The sequence below is a fragment of the Mytilus californianus genome, unplaced genomic scaffold (assembly GCF_021869535.1).
Source record: "Mytilus californianus isolate M0D057914Y unplaced genomic scaffold, xbMytCali1.0.p SCAF_15, whole genome shotgun sequence".
NCBI classification, from domain to species: domain Eukaryota; kingdom Metazoa; phylum Mollusca; class Bivalvia; order Mytilida; family Mytilidae; genus Mytilus; species Mytilus californianus.
The window spans coordinates 26,071,265-26,092,705 of NW_026262637.1; the positions used below are offsets into that span (position 1 = coordinate 26,071,265).

At 30.4% G+C, this 21,441-nt stretch overlaps 1 protein-coding gene across 2 annotated transcripts; it reads right to left on the reverse strand.

Moving 5' to 3' along the window:
* Positions 1 to 716: 716 nt before the first annotated feature.
* Positions 717 to 20,942, reverse strand: LOC127725758 (24-hydroxycholesterol 7-alpha-hydroxylase-like). 2 transcript variants are annotated; one of them, XM_052232985.1, is made up of 13 exons: positions 20,740 to 20,942; positions 14,465 to 14,600; positions 13,231 to 13,377; positions 11,246 to 11,340; positions 10,013 to 10,098; positions 8,982 to 9,069; positions 8,453 to 8,548; positions 7,620 to 7,710; positions 4,731 to 4,861; positions 3,647 to 3,742; positions 3,232 to 3,320; positions 2,292 to 2,382; positions 717 to 1,282 (listed from the first exon to the last, which is right to left on the reverse strand). In XM_052232985.1, exons 1-13 carry the CDS (start codon positions 20,932 to 20,934, stop codon positions 1,211 to 1,213), a joined length of 1,413 nt encoding a protein of 470 aa, XP_052088945.1. In that variant the 5' UTR covers positions 20,935 to 20,942; the 3' UTR covers positions 717 to 1,210. The 2 variants fall into 2 exon arrangements, with proteins under 2 accessions (XP_052088945.1, XP_052088946.1); XM_052232986.1 differs by lacking the exons at positions 4,731 to 4,861; positions 7,620 to 7,710.
* Between the last annotated feature and the right edge of the window lie 499 nt (positions 20,943 to 21,441).

Genomic DNA, 21,441 nt, shown 5'->3' on the forward strand with positions numbered 1-21,441 from the left:
GAGCACAAGAAATACATAAAATATAATTACAGTTTACATATCTTTATGGGCAAGGGTTGTGCTATAGATATTTACTTTGCATGTGCAGGTCATATAGTCAACATTTTGTATGATTTCCTCATTTTAATTCATTTACAGTAATTTCATGGATGTAAAACTGATGAAAAGGGTGTATTTATAACTAAACAGCAATGTTTTATAAAGTACAATGTAAATGTAGTCAACATTTTTTCCTGAAAGTCAGAGTGAGTCCCAAATCATACCTTGTCCTGCAACAAAGATCTGGTTATGTACGAAGACGCTGTCCTGGTTTTAAGAATTAACAGGGGGATGTTTTTACAATGTCACACTATCCAGGAGACAAGAATTAATTTGGTTCGTTATTTCAAGTCCCTATCCAAAAATAACGGTCCCTCATTTCAGACTTTGTTTTAATATAAAATTCTTCTGAGGTTTTGATGATTGGCAACATTCCTACAAGATCTGATAAAACATTAAGAGACTATCTTTGAATTGTTATTAACTTCTATGTCATTTGGTCTCTGGTGGAAAATGGTCTCATTAGCAATAAAATCAAATCTTTTTCATATCCCATAGTCCTATAATATAAGACTTAGTAGGTTCATATCATTTGCGTTAAACGTTTTTTATCAGATCTGATAAAAAACGTTGAATGCAAATGATATGAACCTACGAAGTCTTATATCATAGGACTACATATCCCAAAGACAAGAATTAATATGGGATACATTAGTTTTACAAGTTCCCTTCATGAAAAAAATAGTTACAAATTTTAAATTATTCTGATTATCACACATATTTGTGGTTTTGATATCAGAATGAACCCTTCATTTAAATTAGAATAATTTCAACAAAAATAATTCACTAGCAATAACAAATTGATGATGGAATGAATGACTGACAGACTAAAGGACAGTACAAAAACATTATACCCTCTGCAACTTGGATGTGTGGAATATTATAATACCTCTATCACTTTGAATAAAGATGAAACTATAGATGAATCCCTAAAAAAAATTGAGTATTTTCATTGTTCTCATCCATTGCATTATTCATAAAAATTATAATAAAAAATACCTATTTCACTATAATAATTTCACTACTAATAATTACAAATAACTCCATATAGTTAAATAAGTGTCAATTGATAATTTTTCCCTGAGTAATTCATTTTAATCTAATATAGCTCCTATTTTCTTAATCTATATTCCACAGGACAGGGTTCTGCTGGTTGTTGTGTTCCTACTAAATGTTTCTTGCTCTGAAATATATATATAAAAAATAATAAAAATAGTTAGATGGGCTATATAATACACTGCCTTGGTATTGATCATAATATTCAAGAACATCAAAGAAAATATTTCTGATTGATTTATTTTTCAAGTCATTTATGCAAAAAATAAAATAAAAGAAGAATGATGCCCCCACTTATAAATATACGGCAAATTCAGCAACTTTTCTGTTCATATAGGGACATAACTTAAGAACATGGAAAGTGACGCCACCCAAATTAAACTTGATCTGTGTTTGGTTTGGTAGTAACTAGCATTGTGTACAAGTTTCATAACATTTGGTTGGGGCAAAGTAAAGTTAGAGTGCGGAAATAGCAAATTCAGCCATTCTCCATTTACAAAGGGATATTTCTTGAGAACGTTCAAAGTGATGTCACCCAATTTTCATCTTGATCTGTTCTTGGTGGTAATAAGCATTAAATATAAGTTTCATAACATTTGGTTGTGGCAAACTTAAGTTAGAGAATGAAAATCAATTTCTGGATATACAGATGGACATCTCCCATCTGAATCCGTCCCTGTATCTCTGACCTGTACAGTCTAAAATCATTAAAGTCCTATCTATCTTAATGTGCACTATTTCTAAAAGTTAACTTAAGATCCAGTTTATATGTATTGATAGTAATATATGGAACCCACATGTTTAGGCATGTCTTATTGAAGATCATTACTATTGTCAGCTAGCTTGTTAAAATTATAGCTTAAAATGTCATCGTAGTATAAAACAGGGTTCATAACTTTATCACACATATGACAGAAAGTGAATATGTAGATATTAAACATTAATCAATCCTTTTTTTTTTCAGTAGTTTCACTAAAGCTAAACGTTGGCAAAAATAAAAACGTTCAGGAATTATTTCACAAAACATGAAATAAAGCAACAGACTGTTTATATTCTAAGCACTGTATTCTTACTGCAGGGTTTGTCGATTTATTTTATTTTCTTCTTATTTATGAAGAATTTTACATGGAACTTACAGGTTCTGGAACGGAATTAATGAGGAGTTTACAATCAAACATCTGTATAAACATAGCAACATACATCTGGATTTCTAAAATAGCATACCACCTATAATAGAAAACCATACATACAGATAGTACACCACCTACAATACATAGGCATATATGATTGTTGTCTTGTTTATGTTTGTTTTGTTTATTGATATGTCACAAATCAGTCTGTAGGTTTTTTGTTTGAATTGTTTCATATTTTGTTATGTCTGGGCCCTTTATTGCTGACTTGATGGTAGGGATTTTGCTCATTATTGAAGGCCATACAGTGACTTGTTGTTTCTTAAATGCATGTTACTTGTCAACATTGTAGTGAAGTTTCTAATAATAATGAATCCACAGTATCTATAAAAGTTACTTGTTTTTCAGTCCCTATTCATTGACATATATCCCACATCTGTTTTCTTTCATAAATAAACATTTTCTTGCCCATCAATTGTTCTTTTCCTCACTTTCAAAGCTATTTTCTTTGCCTACACAAAACGAACCAAAGCTACAGATATCTAGTGACTGATAGAGCATACATACCATAATAAACAATGTTGTGAATTCGACTTTGTCTACATGTCCATTATTACGCAATAACTTTGTCTACATGTCTGTGATTACACAATACAGTATTAAGATGGTGTTTATTTGTAAATATGAACGCTCAGAATTCTACGTTTACAACAAACAACAAATATGCTTGTCACTTGCTGCCACTTTGAAATGAAGAACAGCAATAAAAGCACTGTTCCCTTTGTTCCCTGATTGTGCTTTTTTCTAGTGCAAGTAGGGATTTCTGTCATGAATAAATATCCATTCTTTTCATTCTATCACTCGTAATATAAACGTAAATCAAAGCAACACATTTTTTACCTCCCAAAACCAAGGTGTTGTCCTAGTATTGTACTGTTCTACCTACCTCCCTGGACATTGATATCTGCCTCCACCAAATGCTACAAATCCATCTAAAAATACATTCTTATCTATATCTGCTTCCTTCCATCTTTCCTTGAAAATGAAAATGAGAAATTTTTGTTAAAATATTATTAATTTTTTTAATAGATTGATTGATTAATTGATTTCTTAACGTCACCTGGCATTTTGAGAAAGGTTATTTTTACACAAACAAAAAGCTTTACAATAATTAGTCGAACATGACATGCCTAAAATTTGGATAATTTGACATGTTTCAAACCAGTTTTCTTTGGTAAAATGTGTATTATTTTCACAATAAATATATTCTTTGGGTAGGTTATGTTGGCATATACAACTTCATTACAATAACGACAAGTCATGATGATAAAAAGATAGTATCACAATAGCCTAATACTCACTGGTTTATACATCAAGGGATCTGGGAAATATTTTTCATTTCTATGTGCCCAATATGGTGATAACATTAACATGTCTCCTTCTGGGATCTTCATATCCTACAACGTAAAAGTACTTATTGATCATATTTAAACTGGCATATCAATACATAACATGCTTTACATAATAGTAATATTTAAAAGTTTTCAGCTGCATGTAAGGTAATGCCACCTAATGCTTAAATATTCTGTCATGGTTTCAATATCAAAATAACAATATTATACTATATATATTTGAATATTGTAATATGCAGAAATCAAAGTGTACATTACTTATGTAAATAAAATTATGAGTTTCATTAATGTGTTAAACATCTTATAGGATTATTTTGCATCTACTAAAACAATATCACTTCTGAATTTTCAGTAGATTTGTTTTAACCAAACCTACACTAATGTAATAAATAATATTGTAAAAAATCAAATATCAAAAAACTCAATGACCAAGTTCATTCAACTAGTTTTGTTTACTTTCACCAATGGTCTTCTTTCAAATTTCTCCTACCGAGCAGTCCACTGTACTATCGCCTTACCAGGTCTTCAAAATATGACAAATAAAAAAAACTTTTGGTCCTCAACACTCTTCAACTTCATGTTTTATTTGGCCTTTTTAACTTTTTTTATTTGAGCATCACTGATGAGTCTTTTGTAGACGAAAAGCACATCTGGCGGTCAAAATTTTAATCCTGATATCTATGATGAGTTTATTTTCAATAAAGAGTTTATTTTCAATAAATAGATTATAAAGTGTACAATATAGAGATTACAAAAAGTGCAACATAGAGATTACAAAGTGTGCAATATAGAGATTACAAAGTGTGCAATATAGAGATTACAAAGTGTGCAAAAAAGAGATTACAAAGTGTGCAATATAGAGATTACAAAGTGTGCAAAAAAGAGATTACAAAGTGTGCAATATAGAGATTAAAAAGTGTGCAAAAAAGAGATTACAAAGTGTGCAATATAGAGATTACAAAGTGTGCAAAAAAGAGATTACAAAGTGTGCAATATAGAGATTAAAAAGATCAAAAGATCATGCATTGCTCACCCTTATGGAAAAGGATTTTATAACCCGTCTTGTGATGATACCAGTAGGTCTAAGTCTAATGGACTCTAAAACACACCATTTTAGATATTGTAATTTTTTCAGACCGTCTTCTGTTACAGTTGGACACTGACCTTAAGAAATGAAATATAAAATTGCAATAATTATAAATCTGTCAGCCTTTAAATATCTAAATCTAACTTAAATATCATTTTCAAACTATTGTTTACAGGGGCAACTTCTTGGGTATTCTTTTTTCATTCAATATGAAGTTGTGATTTAAGTTTGTCAACTGAAAATAAATTTCAGTAATTCACTAAGTAAAATTTTTATTTTTTTTTATTTTGAGTACTTTATAAATTTAATAATATGTTATTATTATCACCATATAAACAAGAGTTATTTGTTCAGTCACATGAAATGCCCAATATCTCTGTTGTTCTTTTGGATATGAGGGAGGCAATTGTTTAGACAATGCCAACTATTTCCATTTCTTCACTAAATCAATATGTAGGGCCTGGTGTTTTTTTTTTATCTCAGAGGCAGTCTAAATACCTGGAAGCATTTAAATATGACAATGGACAATTCCAGATTTTGTGGGAAATTTACTTTTTTTTCCACAAAAATATATATTTATACATTTAAATAAGACAGAGTCTGTAATACTGGTTTTCCATTCTCTTAAGGTACATCAGTAATAAATAGGTAGCATTGTATAGTTTTGATCACATTAAAAACTACAAATCTAGAGGCTCTCGAGAGCCTGTGTCGCTCACCTGTATCTACTGTGGTTTTGGAAATTATGTAAAATAAGGTTAAAATCATAATAAATAGTATTAGATACCCTAATAATGATTGAGTCCAAGTTTGGTTTAATTTGGCCCAGTAGTTAAATTAAAAACAGGTCATCCCATTGTAGTCTTACAATAGTTACTGAAGACCCCTTATCATTATTTAAATTAGTTTTCAAGTTGTGACCATTTGAAATTGTTTTTTTACAATTTTCCCATAGACTTCTATAGTAAACCCCTATGTTCTATTTTTAGCCATGACGGCCATGTTAGTTGGATGACAGGGTCATCAGATATATTTTTCAATCAAGATACCCTTTTGAAAATTGTGGCTAAGTTTAATTCTATTTGGCCCAGTTGATTTAGTGGAGAAGATTTTTGTAACAGATCACAAAAATTTATGAATAATTGTTAAAAATTGACTAAAAGGGCAATAACTCCTTAAGGGGTCAATTGACAGTTTTGATAATTTTGACTTATTTGTAGATCTTACTTTGCTGTACATTATTGCTGCGTACAGTTTATCTCTATCTATAATAATATTTAAGATAATAACCAAAAACTACAAAATTTCCTTAAAATTACCAATTCAGGGGCAGCAACCCAACATCGAGTTGTTTGATATGTCTGAAAATTTCAGGGCAGATAGATCTAAACCTGATGAACATTTTAACCCCCCCGTCAGATTTGCTCTAAGTGCTTAAGTTTCAGAGATATAAAGCCAAAAACTGCATTTTACCCCTATGTTCTATTTTAGCCATGTTGGTTGGCAGGCAGGGTCATTGGACACATTTTTTAAACTAGATACCCTAATGATGATTGTGGCCAAGTTTGGTTAATTTTGTCTCAGTAGTTTCAGAGGAGAAGATTTTTGTAAAAGATTACAAAAATTTATGGAAAATCATTAAAAATTGACTATAATATATTGGTCATGTTGACTTATTTGTAGATCTTACTTTGCTGAACATTATTGCTGTTTACAGTTTTACTCTATCTATAATAATATTCAAGATAATAACCACAAACTGCAAAATTTCCTCAAAATTACCAATTCAGGGGCAACAACGTAACAACGGGTTGTCTGATTCATCTGAAAATTTCGGAGCATATAAATTTCAACCTAATGAACAATTTAAACCCTCATATTTGCTCTAAATGCTTTAGTTTCAAAGATATAAGCCAAAAACTGCATTTTACCCCTATGTTCTATTTTTAGCCATGTCGGCCATGTTGGTTGGCAGGCGGGGTCATCGGACACATTTTTCAAACTAAATACCCTAATGATGATTGTGGCCAAGTTTGGTTAAATTTGGCCCAGTAGTTTCAGAGGAGAAGATTTTTGTTAAAGTTAACAGACGACGACGGACGACGGACATCGAACACCAAGTGATGAGAAAAGCTCACTTGGCCCAATGGGCCAGGTGAGCTAAAAATGTGTACCATATGTGGCAGTGTATAATTCAACTATGGTAGCCAATTGTAAAGGCAAATTTCACTTTTAAGGAGCATAACTCTCACAACAATTTTTATCAACCCTGTTAACTTAATTGATAACTCTAACATAATATGGTTTTATAAAAAATCTATCCAGAACTGTAAGGATGACAGCACTTCAAGGTCATACAGATGGATGGCTAACAGTTTTTTGTTCCTCACACAGCATTGTCGCAGGGAACCCTAAATAAATTATTTTCTTCAACCTAGTTAATCAGAACAATTAAATATTTCTTAATAATCAAATTAGAGTGCAAACTATTTTTGAAGAAGCCAGGATTCAAGATGACTCATTGAACATTCAGGATGTTTTGGGAAGGTTAAAGTCTTGTTTAGTGAAACCTCTTTTAGTAAAAGGTGATTAATGAAGCTGATGACAAAACTGCTGGTACATTTTGAAAAAATTTATTAGTTTCAATTAATTGCTACTGTAAAATGACTAGCCTATTAAGGTGCTAAAATGCAAGCCACACATTTTAATAAAAGTGATCGAAATGCATAAGTGATTATAAGTAGATAGAAAAAGCCTTTAAGCATCAAAAGAAACTCAAATGTGCTTGTAAGAAAAGACTTTGAAAGAACAGCATAAATGTGTTCTTCATCCTACCATTTTGTCCAAATACACTAGTCAATTCTGTTCTCAATTTTTGTAGTACTTTTTCATCATGCAAAATAAATGCTAGTGTCCAAAATGTTATCTGTTAAAACATGTGAAATATATAAATGGTGATGCAGTTATCATAATACATCTACTTGTGTTTGAACTGTTGTTTATCTATAAGGGGAAAATGTTACTGTGAAAGTATATTAATTTGTGAAAATCAACATTTTGTGGTTTGCAGAAATTTCACTAGTTCAAGGGTGATTCTTTAGTTCATACTTTTTGAATGCACATGAGAAATTCATTGAGTATATAGATTTTACTGGGTAGTATTTTTTGTTTGTTTATAAATCCCAGCCACCGAAAAAAAGAAAAAAAAAATGGTACCAAAAGAAAACTCTTCTTTCAAGGTAAAATCTAGAGAATCAACAAACAATTCGTTTAAATTCATTTGATTCTGTAACCCCAATAAAATGGACAAACCAAATAAATTTCAAAATGAAAATAAGATACTAAAATTAGAAATTGAAATATATTATGAGTATATACTATGTGTAGAAACTAAGAATAGATAAATTATTTTACGATATAGTTGTAACTTAAAATAAATAAATAGTGTTATTCTTATTTGAAGCAACATTTCGAATATATAAAAACAAACCAGAGAATCACAAATGAAAATAAGGCATCACTGTAATCTAGAACAAATGCACAAATACACGTTACAGTTTTTTGTTGTTGTTTTCTTTGAGTATATGTTTTAATAGTTTTAAATCAAAAGCATAAACTAAAGATACATATACACAATATAAATTGCAAGCATTTAAAACAACACTTACTGGTATAGCATTGGCCAGAGATGCCCATAATAACAATAAACTATAGTTTGCTTTATATTGGTCCTGTACTAAGCTTAACAGGGATTGTAGCAATGTCTGAAAAATACAAGAAAATTAGGATAAAGAACAGCAATTCTTAATCTACCCATTTGAATAAAGAATTATACTTTATAAATTTTGTGCATCCAAATTTTTTTCTGAATTAATCAATTGATTGAGATAGTTGTAACCTTAGTGTCTTAAAAATTTCTAAATGTATCAATGGCGAATTTAACAAAGTTATAAATCATGTGTGTACCAAAGCACTGACTACTGAACTGATGATAACCCTAGGGGCTAGCAGGCTACCAGTAGCAGTATTCATCCAGTGCTAGATAAGAAAATAACACTTTATAAATTTGGTGCGTCCAAAATGTTCAAATGTTCATATTGTTGAAGACTTATGTTGAATTCTAGATGCCTTTTGGTTATTTATGTCATTGGGTTGCTGTCTTGCTGACATGTAACAAACATTTAATTCACACTTTACCTCATCATCATCTGACTTCTTATTTGTTGTCTTCTGAACAACTTTACTGAACAGTTCTATCAAATACTTCTTGGCTGATGACCAATCTCTGAAAATTTGATTTGTAGCATGAATAGTCATTAACATATAAGTGCATGTATCATATATCATATACCAAGAATAAACTATTGACACAGACATATGTCTTGGCTGTCGGCAGAAAATTAAAAAAAAAAGACAATCTGATTGACAACAACATTGCTAATTAATTCAAATTAGCTGGTCTATGACCTATGGCCAGGGCCTCGAAATAGTCATCAAACTGATATGTACTGATAGTAATGCAATTTTATACAAAATATCATTGATCCATCACAAGCAGTTCCTATCAAAACTAACTTAAGCTGAAAACTTAACATTGAAAATTACTAATTAATTCAAAGTCACTGGACCATGACCTAGATATAAAAATATATCAAACACAATGCTTTAAATGATATGGGATTTCACATAATCACTTATTCAGACTAATGATTTTTAGCTTTTTATTTTAAGGTTTCAATCAGGAGGGAACTTTGTTTATGAAAGACTCACTTGTCCTTGCTTCTGTAATGACAATTGAGACAGATATTAAATTTGATCAAATTGTGTTAAATAATATTTACAACTCTGCCTTCTTTTTAAGTTATAAAGAAAACTATCATCTAATATGGCGAGGAAGGATATTTTGCTTTCAGAGTCAATAAGGATATTCTTATACCAAAAAATGAATACGGAATCGATAACACATAATTTTTTTCAAATTAAATAAAAGCAACAGTAGTATACCGGAGTTCAAAAGTCATAAATCGATTGAGAGAAAACAAATCCGGGTTACAAACTAAAAACTTCCATTATGCAGGTCCAAACTGCTACTTTAGGAAATTTACAAACAATTTCAACTAATTGAAAAGACCATCTCAATGTTAACATGGATCTAGAGAAATAAAAAAATAATGGTGCCATCAGAAGTTGTATTTCCCACAGTAAAGTTAGCCACATATCTTACTTACTTCAGAAAAACAGATGGAAGTCTGGCACCATATTCAAACTGCTCATCAAACATAACAAACATTTCTTCTATTTTCTCAAATTCTTTCTAGAAAATAAATAAAATATCATGATGAAATCATAATTTGTTTAACCTAACAGGCTATACTCAAACGGTTCTTATACGATTTGCATATCTACAAATACTTGAATGTAATTGGTCTGTTAGAGTTGCTTTCAATGATTTACCATATTCCTGGAACTACTTTTATGACCTATTTAAACACTGTGTCAATTTCACTGTGAAACGCTCATGAATAGAATGCTGGTGTTCCACAAAAGATGAAATTTAAAGAATTTTTTTTTTTAAATTAGGATATAGGTTATAAGTACATGAACTAAACACATTTTTTCTAGAGGTTATTAATGTGTAACCTGAGCTAAGGTAACATCTCAATAACCTCTAAAAAATTGTCTTTTTTCCTACTGTGGATTCATTTCATGGGTACCAATTTCTCTTTATCTACAAATGTATTATAGTTCTGATGCTATTTCTTGATTTTATAGATTAGACTTCTGTCCAAGTTTCAAAACAATCCATGAAGGTTTACAAATTTTTAATGTAAAAAAAATTAATCCCAGCCTGTTTGTAAATGTTTATTGCAATGAGTCCATGTATCAGTTTAAAACGTGAAAAATGAGTAAACATAGTTCATCTTTCAAGGGAAGTAACTCCTTTAAAGGATTGGTTAATAAGTCAGCCTTGTTCATGTATTTGGCTGGAGAACAGAGTTATTTCTTTTAGACAATAAATTAAAATTTACATCATTTGTACATGGTGCATTTTTTCTTCTCTGTGTTTCTGAATAGTACAAAATGTTTTAAAAGAAAAAGCTTTTTGAAGAAATCTTGTCTGAAAACTGTTACTTGATATTTAAAATGACAGGTGTTGTGAAATATGGCAAATTTTCATGGGACAAGGTTAAGGATGTCATGATCAGTTGTAAAAAGGGGTTGAGCCAGAGATTTACTTGTAGCTAAATCTTATTATTTTGAAGCATAATCAAAAGATAGGTAAAACTTTTAATTGTTTTAATCAATTTTTGGATAACAGATTAAATGTTTGATCAAATAAGCTTGTGGTTACTACAACTGATATGTTGCAGTTAATCTTTTTTTTTGTCTACAAAGTTAAAATAAATTGAGATTTTAACCCTTTTTAATTTCAGTTAATCACAAGAATAAGCAATAAATACCTCACAATTAACTGGTAAAACATTTTTACCAAACAAGTTATTAATAACTGCAGCATACATAGACCTCCTCACCAGGTGATGCAGGTCTCCTTTACCTGTAAGATAACATATTACCAGTATTGATTACTGCATACGGTATGTTAATTTACATTTATACTTGATATTTCTTTACATCATTTCAAGAAATTCTGATTTTCTTTAGATATTAATAGATTGCTTGACATTCAAATGAATGACTGAAGGAAGATTTATATGTGTCTAGGCCAAGGCTTCAAAAATGGTAATGTTTGCCAGAAAAATCCATTAAATACCCTATCACCAAAACATTAAACAAGTGTTAATTGGCAGATGTGATTTACCTATTCACCTAACAAGTAAACAAGTACAGAACATCAATCTATCTATATTTGAAGATTTTTTCATGTAGTTTGACCAGTTTGAAACTAGCAATAAATTATTCAGTTTGTAAAAAATATTAAAATCAAAAGGTTTTTGAGCAAAAAATTACCAGAATCATGTTGTTACTTACATGACATGCACACATATGAAATTTAAAAATTCTTCAAAAGCTTTAAAATAAATCAGCAAGTTCTATAACTAATCTTATGTTCGTCTAAAATAATGTATCTATTTGAAGAAAAAAAAAGATGAAAAGAACTAATAAAACTTTGGGATGCTTGACAAAAATATGCACCAATTCTACCTATTCTGTCTCTATTCTGAGCAACCGTCTCGGTGGTCTCGTGGTAGCGTGATGGCCTCGAGTGTGGGAGGTCATGGGTTCAAACCCCAGCCAGGTCAAACCAAAGACTTTCAAATTGGTATTTGCTGCTTCTCCGCAAAGCACGCAGCATAAAGGAGTGAGAGCAAAGACTGGTCAACTCGGAGTCAGAATAATGTGTCTGGGTAAGTTGACATGTCTTCTGTGGGCTGTTATTTTGTGAACTAGCACGTTAAAATCTGGCTCAGCATTTCAGTCTAGTACAAAGCAGGGTTAATATTCATATTACATTAACATGTTCTCGTCCAGAATATGCATAATAATTAGCCACTGGACGTTAAGCAGCCATCAATCATCATCTATTCTGAACTTTATTGTCGTCAACTCAACATCTGGTATTAGGAAAATGTGTGCTAGTAAACTTTCTTATCAGATTGTTATTGCATTAATATAGGGAAGAGTAATAGTTAAGTTCACTGACTTCAAAGGTATTGTTATCAGGAATCAATGTACAAGTTACTGTCAGTTAACAGAACCAACATCAAGATACGAAGTAACCATTTTGGGTTTTTTTGACCAAATTCCTTGTTGTTAATCCACTTTATGGTTACCTTGGACAGCTTGAATGCCTTTAGTTACAAACTCAAAAAGAGATTAAAAAGAGTTAAAAAAAAATAATGTCTGGATAGTACAATTTTATTTGGAAACCTCTGGTCTAGGCTATGCTAAAGTATTTCTTTGTATGCAGAACCATTATTTCTCATAATGGATAGGTGGGAAGGCTTTTATACATTAATTCCTGAAAAGTCTAATAGATTGTAATCTATAAAAGGTCTACAATTCTTTCTTACATACTAAGAGATAAATAACTGACATCTCCTACAATATAATTTATAATAAATGTGGCTGCTGTAAAATAGCACATCCTTTCTAATCACTTTAAAAAATTATGAAGTACTAAATTTGATTGATTGAATTAAAAGTATGGTAATCAAATGTATTAATATCATATTATAATTCTAAAAGTTCTACAGAAATACATAGATCAAAATTCTGTTCTAACAATTATTACTAAATTGTTTAGAAGCAATTCAATTTATTGGAACATGCAACAAGTTTTCCATTATAAAAAAAACAACAACCAAAAAACATCTTTTTCCAAATTGAAATTAAAGACTAAGGTCTCCACAAAGTGTTTTTAATTCAAAATAAAGATATAAACAGATATCATAATGTGAGTTTCAAGTAAATGACAATGTATTACCTTGCTTTCCAAGCTGTGTTAACTGGTCCCTAAATTCATCACAGAGTTTGTCAGAAAAGTAAATTAATCTGGATGAAGCAAGTCTTCCTTTAACCATGTCATGAATCTTTGTGTGGTACTTGAAAAATGATGTTTTACTTACAGATGCTGAAATTTCAAAATATATCATTATTTTACATCTGGCATTAATAATCAGGAAAAATCACATGTTTTCTCCAAGTCCAATCCCTATTTAGACTAAATATCCAGAAATTCACACATGCAGGAAGAATTTTTTGTAATTTCCAATGTTATGACTACTTTTTCAATCAATTTTGGACAATTTTATTACAAATTAGACAAAATAAGTCAGCAGAAATATGATTTGTAGTCTCAGATTTTTTCCCAAGCAAGTTTGAGTTTTTTATAATTAGGCCAAATAAATAAGTATGTGTGATTAGAGTTTCCTACTTGAGGTATTTCATTGCATTCAATGTTAAATTCACCAAGTTCTGGCATTCATAGCCATTTTGTCTGAAGTTTCAATAAAGTGAGTCATTTCTGCTGAAAAATTCAACAGACCATTATTTAATGCATATAAGGGCGCATTGATTCCCGGAAGTAAGGAAGTAGAAAAAACAAGTACTTCTTAATTCAGAAACAGGCTTAATATGCCCATCTATTTCAATTTCTTACAACTTTTTTACTTTTCAAAATAAACATTCAAAAAGGGTTCAACAGTGGTCCCAAGTTCTTAAACTTTCATTTCACACCAAAATGTTACCCAAATATTTTAAATATTTCAAAAGATACAGATTTGTGTATGAACTATTTTTAGTGAAATATGTACTACTTTCTTCAATATTCTGTTGACATTTGCATAATTTGATCTCTGGTGGATAGTTAGTTGTCTCATTGGCAATCATACCACATCTCCTTATTTTATATTCCTGACCAGGCCTGAATTAGTGTTTTTTTTTTAAATTTTACTCTTAGTTTTACCTTGAGTTTACATGTATATGGAGAATCCTCAAATTTGTCATTTTTCTACCAAAAGTGCCAATTGAAAATCCCTTATGGTAGGCATTTTAGGCATGAACAATATGGTAGGTAGGGTAGCCCTAATCACAGGCATTTTTTTGTTTGGCCTTACTATATATTTGTTTATAGTTCACTTCAACCTGGCCTTTATTTCTATGTTTACATTTGGATTACTATGTGACTCTGTATTATAGCTACTGCAAGTTCTACATACCAACATTTAACACAGGATCTTGAACAGCCTTCTGAAAGTCAACAAATGGTGATTGAAAGAAATATTGAAAATCTTCTGCATCAGTAATAAAAGTCAGACGCTCCCCTGCTACATACAGAGTGAAGATTCTTCCAAGCTACAATAAATGAAGAATTTACAATCTGTTAGAAAAACATCATTAAATGTATGCAGTAAAGTTTTCATTATATGAACTAGTAAGCATCTTTTTATCATCTGTGTAATAAATTGCTACATGTACATCATGTACATAGTTCCTTTTCATAACTCCAGACATTTTGCCTGAACATTTTGTAGCTTACCAGTCCATCATCAAATACTGTACCTGAACCTCTGAAAATGAAAATCTCTGGTCATAACACGTACAAATTTTTTCAGCTTAATTTAAGTATTTAGGGGACATTTTTTTATATATTAATATTGCATTTAGTTATCATTGAAATATCAATTGAAGCCATACCCCCTCTTATCAATGTTTTATTCACACTGTTTTAAATCAACCCATAAACCACATGACTCATAGTTTGTTATAGCTAAGTAAACACTATATAGCTTTACTTTATTTCTATTTACATGTAGTTTATATTAGATGATATAATTTAAAATTTAAGCATTAAAGGAAGTAGAGATGAAAATCAAAGTGATGAAAATCACTCATAGAAAAATTCATAAGGGTTCCGCGGAACCCAGTGTCTCGCCTACTTTTGCTCTTAATCGCAGGCTCAACAAAAACGAGGAAAAAAATTAATAAAAATATTCCTTTCTATACCATCTTTTGATTGTAAGTAGCTTCTGTCCAAGTTTGGTACAAATCCAGGATAGTTTATGAATCTAATAAATGTTTTAAAAACTTAAACTGCAGACTGTATGTAATGTTAACTGGAAGAAAAACTAAGTCCATTTATAAGTAAAATACAGAAAAAATTGAACAAAATTTTAACAAAATTTCCTTCTAGATACTAGCTTTTAATTATAAACAAGCTTCTGTCCAAGTTTAGTTTAGGATAGTTTAAGAAAGTTGCTAAAATTTTAAAAACTTTAACCACAGAGTGAATGTAATGTTAACTGGCAGAAAAACTAAGTCCATTTATAAGTAAAATATGGAAAAAATGGAATTTGTTTTTTACAAAATTTACTTCTGGATACTATCTTTTAATCATTAACAAGCTTCTGTCCAAGTTTGGTAGAAATCCAGGATAGTTTAAGAAAGTTATTAAAATTTCAAAAACTTTAACCACAGAGTGAATGTAATGTTTCTTGGCAGAAAAACTAAGTCCATTTATAAGTAAAATACAAAAAAAATGGAATTTTATTTTTACAAAATTTACTTTTGAATATTATCTTATGATCATAAACAAGCTTCTGTCCAAGTTTGGTAGAAATCCAGGATAGTTTAAGAAAGTTATTAAAATTTCAAAAACTTTAACCACAGAGTGAATATTTGTGGACGCCGCCGCCGACGGAATGTAGGATCGCTATGTCTCGCTTTTTCGACAAAAGTCGAAGGCTCAACAAAAATTGGAAGAGTAGTTTGAACAATTTATATATTTACGTATGGTATGGACAAAAAAGAAACATTAATATAGCACTATTGCTGACAATTGCATTTACTAAGATGTTTAGAAGGATAAGCACTTTTTCAGTAGGTAAAATGAGCTAAATGTGAATCAATGATAGTGGGTCTTTTAATTTGCACAACAATTTCATTTGAATTGCAATTTCATATCTTAACCAAATAATCTTCCCTGCTACATGTTTCACCTTTTATGTTTTATCTTAAGAAACAGAAGAAATTACCAAATAAAGATTCTTTTTATAAAGTTTATCAATTATCTGTGTAGGACATGGGACCAACAGATAGACTTGAAACTAAGATCTATATTGTCACCAAGAATTAATCTAAAAAGGTTGTTTTAGGGGCATTTTGTAAGTTAAAACATAGGTATACTATTTTTCTCCTTGAATAATTGCTTATTGATTTTGATAACAATTATCATGATTATATGACACTGAAGATTAAAAGTTGTAGAGTATTTCAATTCAATTTATAATTTAATATTTTCCGGAAAAGGGCATTGAAAATGTACTTTTTCAACGTGAACAAATTAAAAAATGGTGAATGTGTCCCCATGGACACAGATGATGCCCCCGCTTGCATACAACAGGGACATAACTCAAGAACAATAAAAGTGACGCTACCCAAATTTGTACTTGATCTTAGTTTTGTGGTAATAAGTATTGTGTATAGGTTTCATTTTTGGTTGGGGCAAACTTAAGTTACAGAACGGAAACTAAAAATTTTGCAATTTTTCGATTTATAAAGGGGCATAACTCAATAATGGTTAAAGTGACACTACCTTAAATCAACTTAATCCGTGTTTTATCAGTGGAAGGCAAAATTAAACATTGCATTGTATAAAGCATTGATTGTAGTTGATTCAACTATAAGCATGGACAAAGGAAGATAACTCCAATTTTTAAAATTACTTGAACAATGACATCATTGATATTTTTAGAAAAAAAATGAAAAATTTTGCAAATTCTCTATTTATAAAGGGGCATAACTCTAGAACGGTTAAAGTGACGCCACCAATTCAAACTTTATCCCCACTTCGGCAGGGGCTTAAAAACTTATTTTATTGAAATGGGGATTCATTCTTAATTGCAAAAATACACATCCTGTATTCAAAAGACTAATACTGTTAAAAGACATTTGATGGAGAATAAACTAAAAAAATATTGGATTGCTCAGGTTAAGAGTTTTGAAATTTACTTACTGTTTCATGCCAATCACTGATAAGTGTAACCTAAATAATTAATTACAAATGAGGATTGCACAGGTTTATAAAGTAAAATATATATTTACTTGAATACCTTTTTATATCTAGATTTCACATTTTGTCTTTTCTTTTGAAAAAAATCCTTAATCATTTAACTTTCAGACATAATTTATCATGTTTATAAAACCACTTTATGTAGTGTAGGACAATAAATAAATCTATCATTTCTATTTATATACATTTGTGTATTCAATAATGAGGTCAAGTATTTGAGTATTGAGATGTATAATGAAGGGTCTGTTTAATAATGTGAGACTGCGGATGATTAATTATTTGGTCAATAGGATTGGCACTATAAGGTGGTGGGACATTGTAATGAAGGTCCCCACCCCCCCCCCCCCCCCCCCCACCCCCCCCTTGATTCTGGTTGTTTGGTGATCATGGCAGTTGTCAATCATACTGGTGTTGTATCATTACTCTTACCAAATCAAAATGACAAAACTTAAAGACAAACATACTTCAATGAAATGCTCCAAAGATATTACCCAAATTTTTCAGTTCATATGTGCATACTGGTCCAAGGACACAGTTATCGTCCTTTGGTTTTCGTTGTCTACGAATATAGTCCCTAGTGTGAACAGTGTATAACTTGCATTTTTTTTTGATGCACTTTCCCAATTTATTTCTTGATACTTTATGCATGAAATATTAAGTAAGGGGATGAAATTACATGTTAAAAAAATTTGGGTGCTGAATCTTTATGTTAAGTAGTGATTTGGTCCAGTTAAAAAAGGTCAAAAATTAGAATGTCTGAAGCTGTCAAACTGAATTTTAGCCCCCCTTAACACAGAATTGTCAATATTTTGAGTTAGAGCTGGAAGAAGTTTCTATAATTTTGATATTATTTGTATCAATAGTAGAACACTACACTGTAAAAATCTTTTTGAGATAGAGCAGGTGCGATTTTTTTAATTTGAATTTATTGTCTAAAAGAAATGCACTACGAAATAACTGTGTTCTCGGGCCTACTGTATGTACACAGACATGAGAATTATAGGGAACTATATTTCAGTGTGTATTAATTTGTATATTTAGTAGCTAACCTGTGCAACATCTTGTTTGGGAGGCCGGTGCCTTAGGAAAGACTTGGAACAATTCAATAATTCCAATCTTTCCAAAAATAATTTTCAAAATATAAATTTTTTAATTGTCCTAAGAAAGTAAAAATAATTTAATTAATATTCTTATATATTTTTGCATTCAATTTGCCTTAGATTTAACATTTTTACCAAGAAACTAAAAGTATAAAGCCACAAGAATGCAGGTGAAAACAGGTCAAATGTGGAAATTACAGGTTATTTGATCACGCGGGCAACTATAGAAAAATCTCAAGTGAGCTCTTAAATATCCCTGTGTGACCCCGCAGTTGACGGGTATTAAATACCTATGTGCAAAGTTTTTAGCAAAAGAAGCAAATTGGCTAATTTTAAATAGGATCATTTCATCATGGTTTGATTAAAGTTGGTGAAAAAGTTTAAAGCTTTAATTGTGGCTGTTTTTACTATACTTTTATATAGTAATTGGAATATTTAATTCTTGATCTAATTACATGTCAATGAATTTTCTTTTTAGTTTCAATGAGTTCTGTTAAGGGATATTTTGGATAAGTTCCAAACTCCAAAGAATAATGATCATTCAAATATTCAGTTCTTACTTACTACATATTTAATAAGAGGCAGGGATGTACTGCTGGAATAGGTCACTTTTTAAATCTTCATAATAAAAACGGGATATATTGTTAATATAATTATCTTTTAAGTACAAAAATATATCTACAACTTCAAATTAGAAGTTGTTAGTTATCATTTTATGTTTTCATCACAACTTTTCTTCACCTATTTATAACTACCTCATTAAAATATTTAATCATATTAATTGGCAAAGTTTTACCAGTGTTTAAAAAAATATATAATACATGTATCAGGATTATTATTTTTTAAGGTTCATCTGTACCTACTTGTATAGGCAAAAATGGCAGTTTTCAGTAAAACAATTTACTCCAAGTAAATGAAGTACAAAGACAAACTTGTGCATCTGGAAAAGTTTTAGGGTTTGACAGGAGTAAGATAAATAAAATTCAAATGCATTTTTGTTTTAGAAAATTTAAAACCTTAACTGGATTTTGCTGTGCAATGGTTTTTCTTTATGCAGAAGGTGCTATTCCAGAAATGGTTGATCCCCTCTACAGAAAGGGGTCTGGTTAGTGTCCTTCATTTCTGTATTTTTAAATTTTTTAGGTAATTTTCTCTATTTTCTGTCCATTTTTCTCTATTCTTTATGTTCTAACATCCCTTTTGTATTCTCCATTATTTTTTTTGGGCCTATTTTTCTCTATTCTTAATTTTTATGGGCCTAATGCTATTTTTCTCTAATCTTTAAATTTTTTTTTGCCCTATTATTCATTCTGTAAACCCCATTTTTGTTTTGAGACAAATTTTGGTTGACATTTTGCAAATCTGGAAAATTTATCCTGGGAATGAAAATTTAACTTTGCTGGTCTTCCAAAGAGGGTGAACACATGACCATTTTTGGCTATGGATAATCAGAGATATATAAAATGATAATACATGTATTAAATGTCTCTGCCTCTGGGATTGGAATAATGAACCTTGAGATTGAAAATATATTATAGGCAGTGTCTGCGCGACCCTGCATATGGGGACGAGTAGCCAAATTGGCCTTCATATACTACGCGTAACCGCATTCAGTTTTATAATTAAATGTCATCGGATCAGGAATAAAACATGAACTATCATGGAAATTATCAGTTATTTGCGGATTTTGTGAATTCAGTGAAGAGAATGGCAAATAATATTTTTAAAATTTGTATGTATTAGTTAAAAATACATAAAAAACATTGCAAGTTAGATGTACACATAAGGGATAAAACTGTACAGTCCCTGTAAAAGGAAACATTGATAAAAAAATTAGAACTTAATGTAAAATGCACATAAAAAGAATAAAATTATACTGAATTTTAAAAAAAAATTTGTAAAAACTTGAGTGTGAAAATAATTTTCTAGTAAAATATGAAACAGAAACCAAAATTATAAAATATCTAAAACGACTTAAAATAAAGCTTCAGTGTATACATAAATTAAAATTCAATATGTATAAAAATAGATGCATCTGTGAGTAATCAATGTATTCACTAATTGCGGTAATTTCCACGTTTATTTTACATTTTATTTCCGATCCAATGACATTTAATCATAAAACCAGATGCGGGTATGCATAGCCTACAAACACCAATTTGGCTACTCGTCCCCGCAGCCTATATTATAAGGTCGGGTAACTTTACTCCCACCTGTGTCACCCAACATACTGATATAATGACCAGCTAACTGGTTTGAAAATGATTAAAGTGAAAGCTGGTCTTTTTAGACAATAGAATTGTGTCGTATTTAAGAATATTACCTCCTTCTTTTGGGCTATAAAATCAAGAGGATTTTTCCCGAATTCAAATGCACATCCCAACCACGGAAACCAGCCTTTATAAGCTGGTGGCAGGGATTTTGATTTTGAGCGACTGACATGGTATACACAGTAGAGGATAGGAATGATCGTTGTCAAAATAAGTCCAACAATCAGATCATTCAACTCAAGAACCATTTTCACTCTTAAGAATAGGACAACTCTAGAGAAGTTCCAAATATCTTCAGGAAAAATTATTGTGAAGTGCTGATTTCATTTCCAACTATTCGAGTTCACCTATTAAACATCATAATACAAAATTCCACCACATTTTTCGAAGTTTTTGTCATATAAAATGTACTGGTAAAATTGCTATATATGGCTTTTTGTTTTTGTTGTTTGATGATATACCACAAATCTCATTTTTATTTATCTCTATTATATCTGAACGTACCGTTTGTTTGAACTCACATGATAATTAGTCTCCAAATATGCCTTGCTTCACATCATATGTACAACAGTTCTTCCTGTGACATGTACTTGAAAAGTTCTTCAAGATAATCCAACAGAACCCGAATTGGCAATGGTACGAAATGGTTAAGATACAAAATGCCTAACTTGGAAGCTTGTAATCATGAACGTTTGATACAGAAATATACGTCCTTGAATTTTTTTTTTTTATAAAAAAGATGCTTTAAAGTAAAA

Excerpts from the sequence above, each read along its gene's own strand:
- LOC127725758 (XM_052232985.1), bottom strand. The coding sequence starts at position 20,934 with ATGGTTCTTGAGTTGAATGATCTGATTGTTGGACTTATTTTGACAACG. Across the intron at positions 10,099-11,245 it reads TTTTACCAGTTAATTGTGAG|AAAGAATTTGAGAAAATAGA; the intron begins GTATTTATTGCT and ends TTTATTTTCTAG. Across the intron at positions 9,070-10,012 it reads CTTCCATCTGTTTTTCTGAA|AGATTGGTCATCAGCCAAGA; the intron begins GTAAGTAAGATA and ends TCAAATTTTCAG.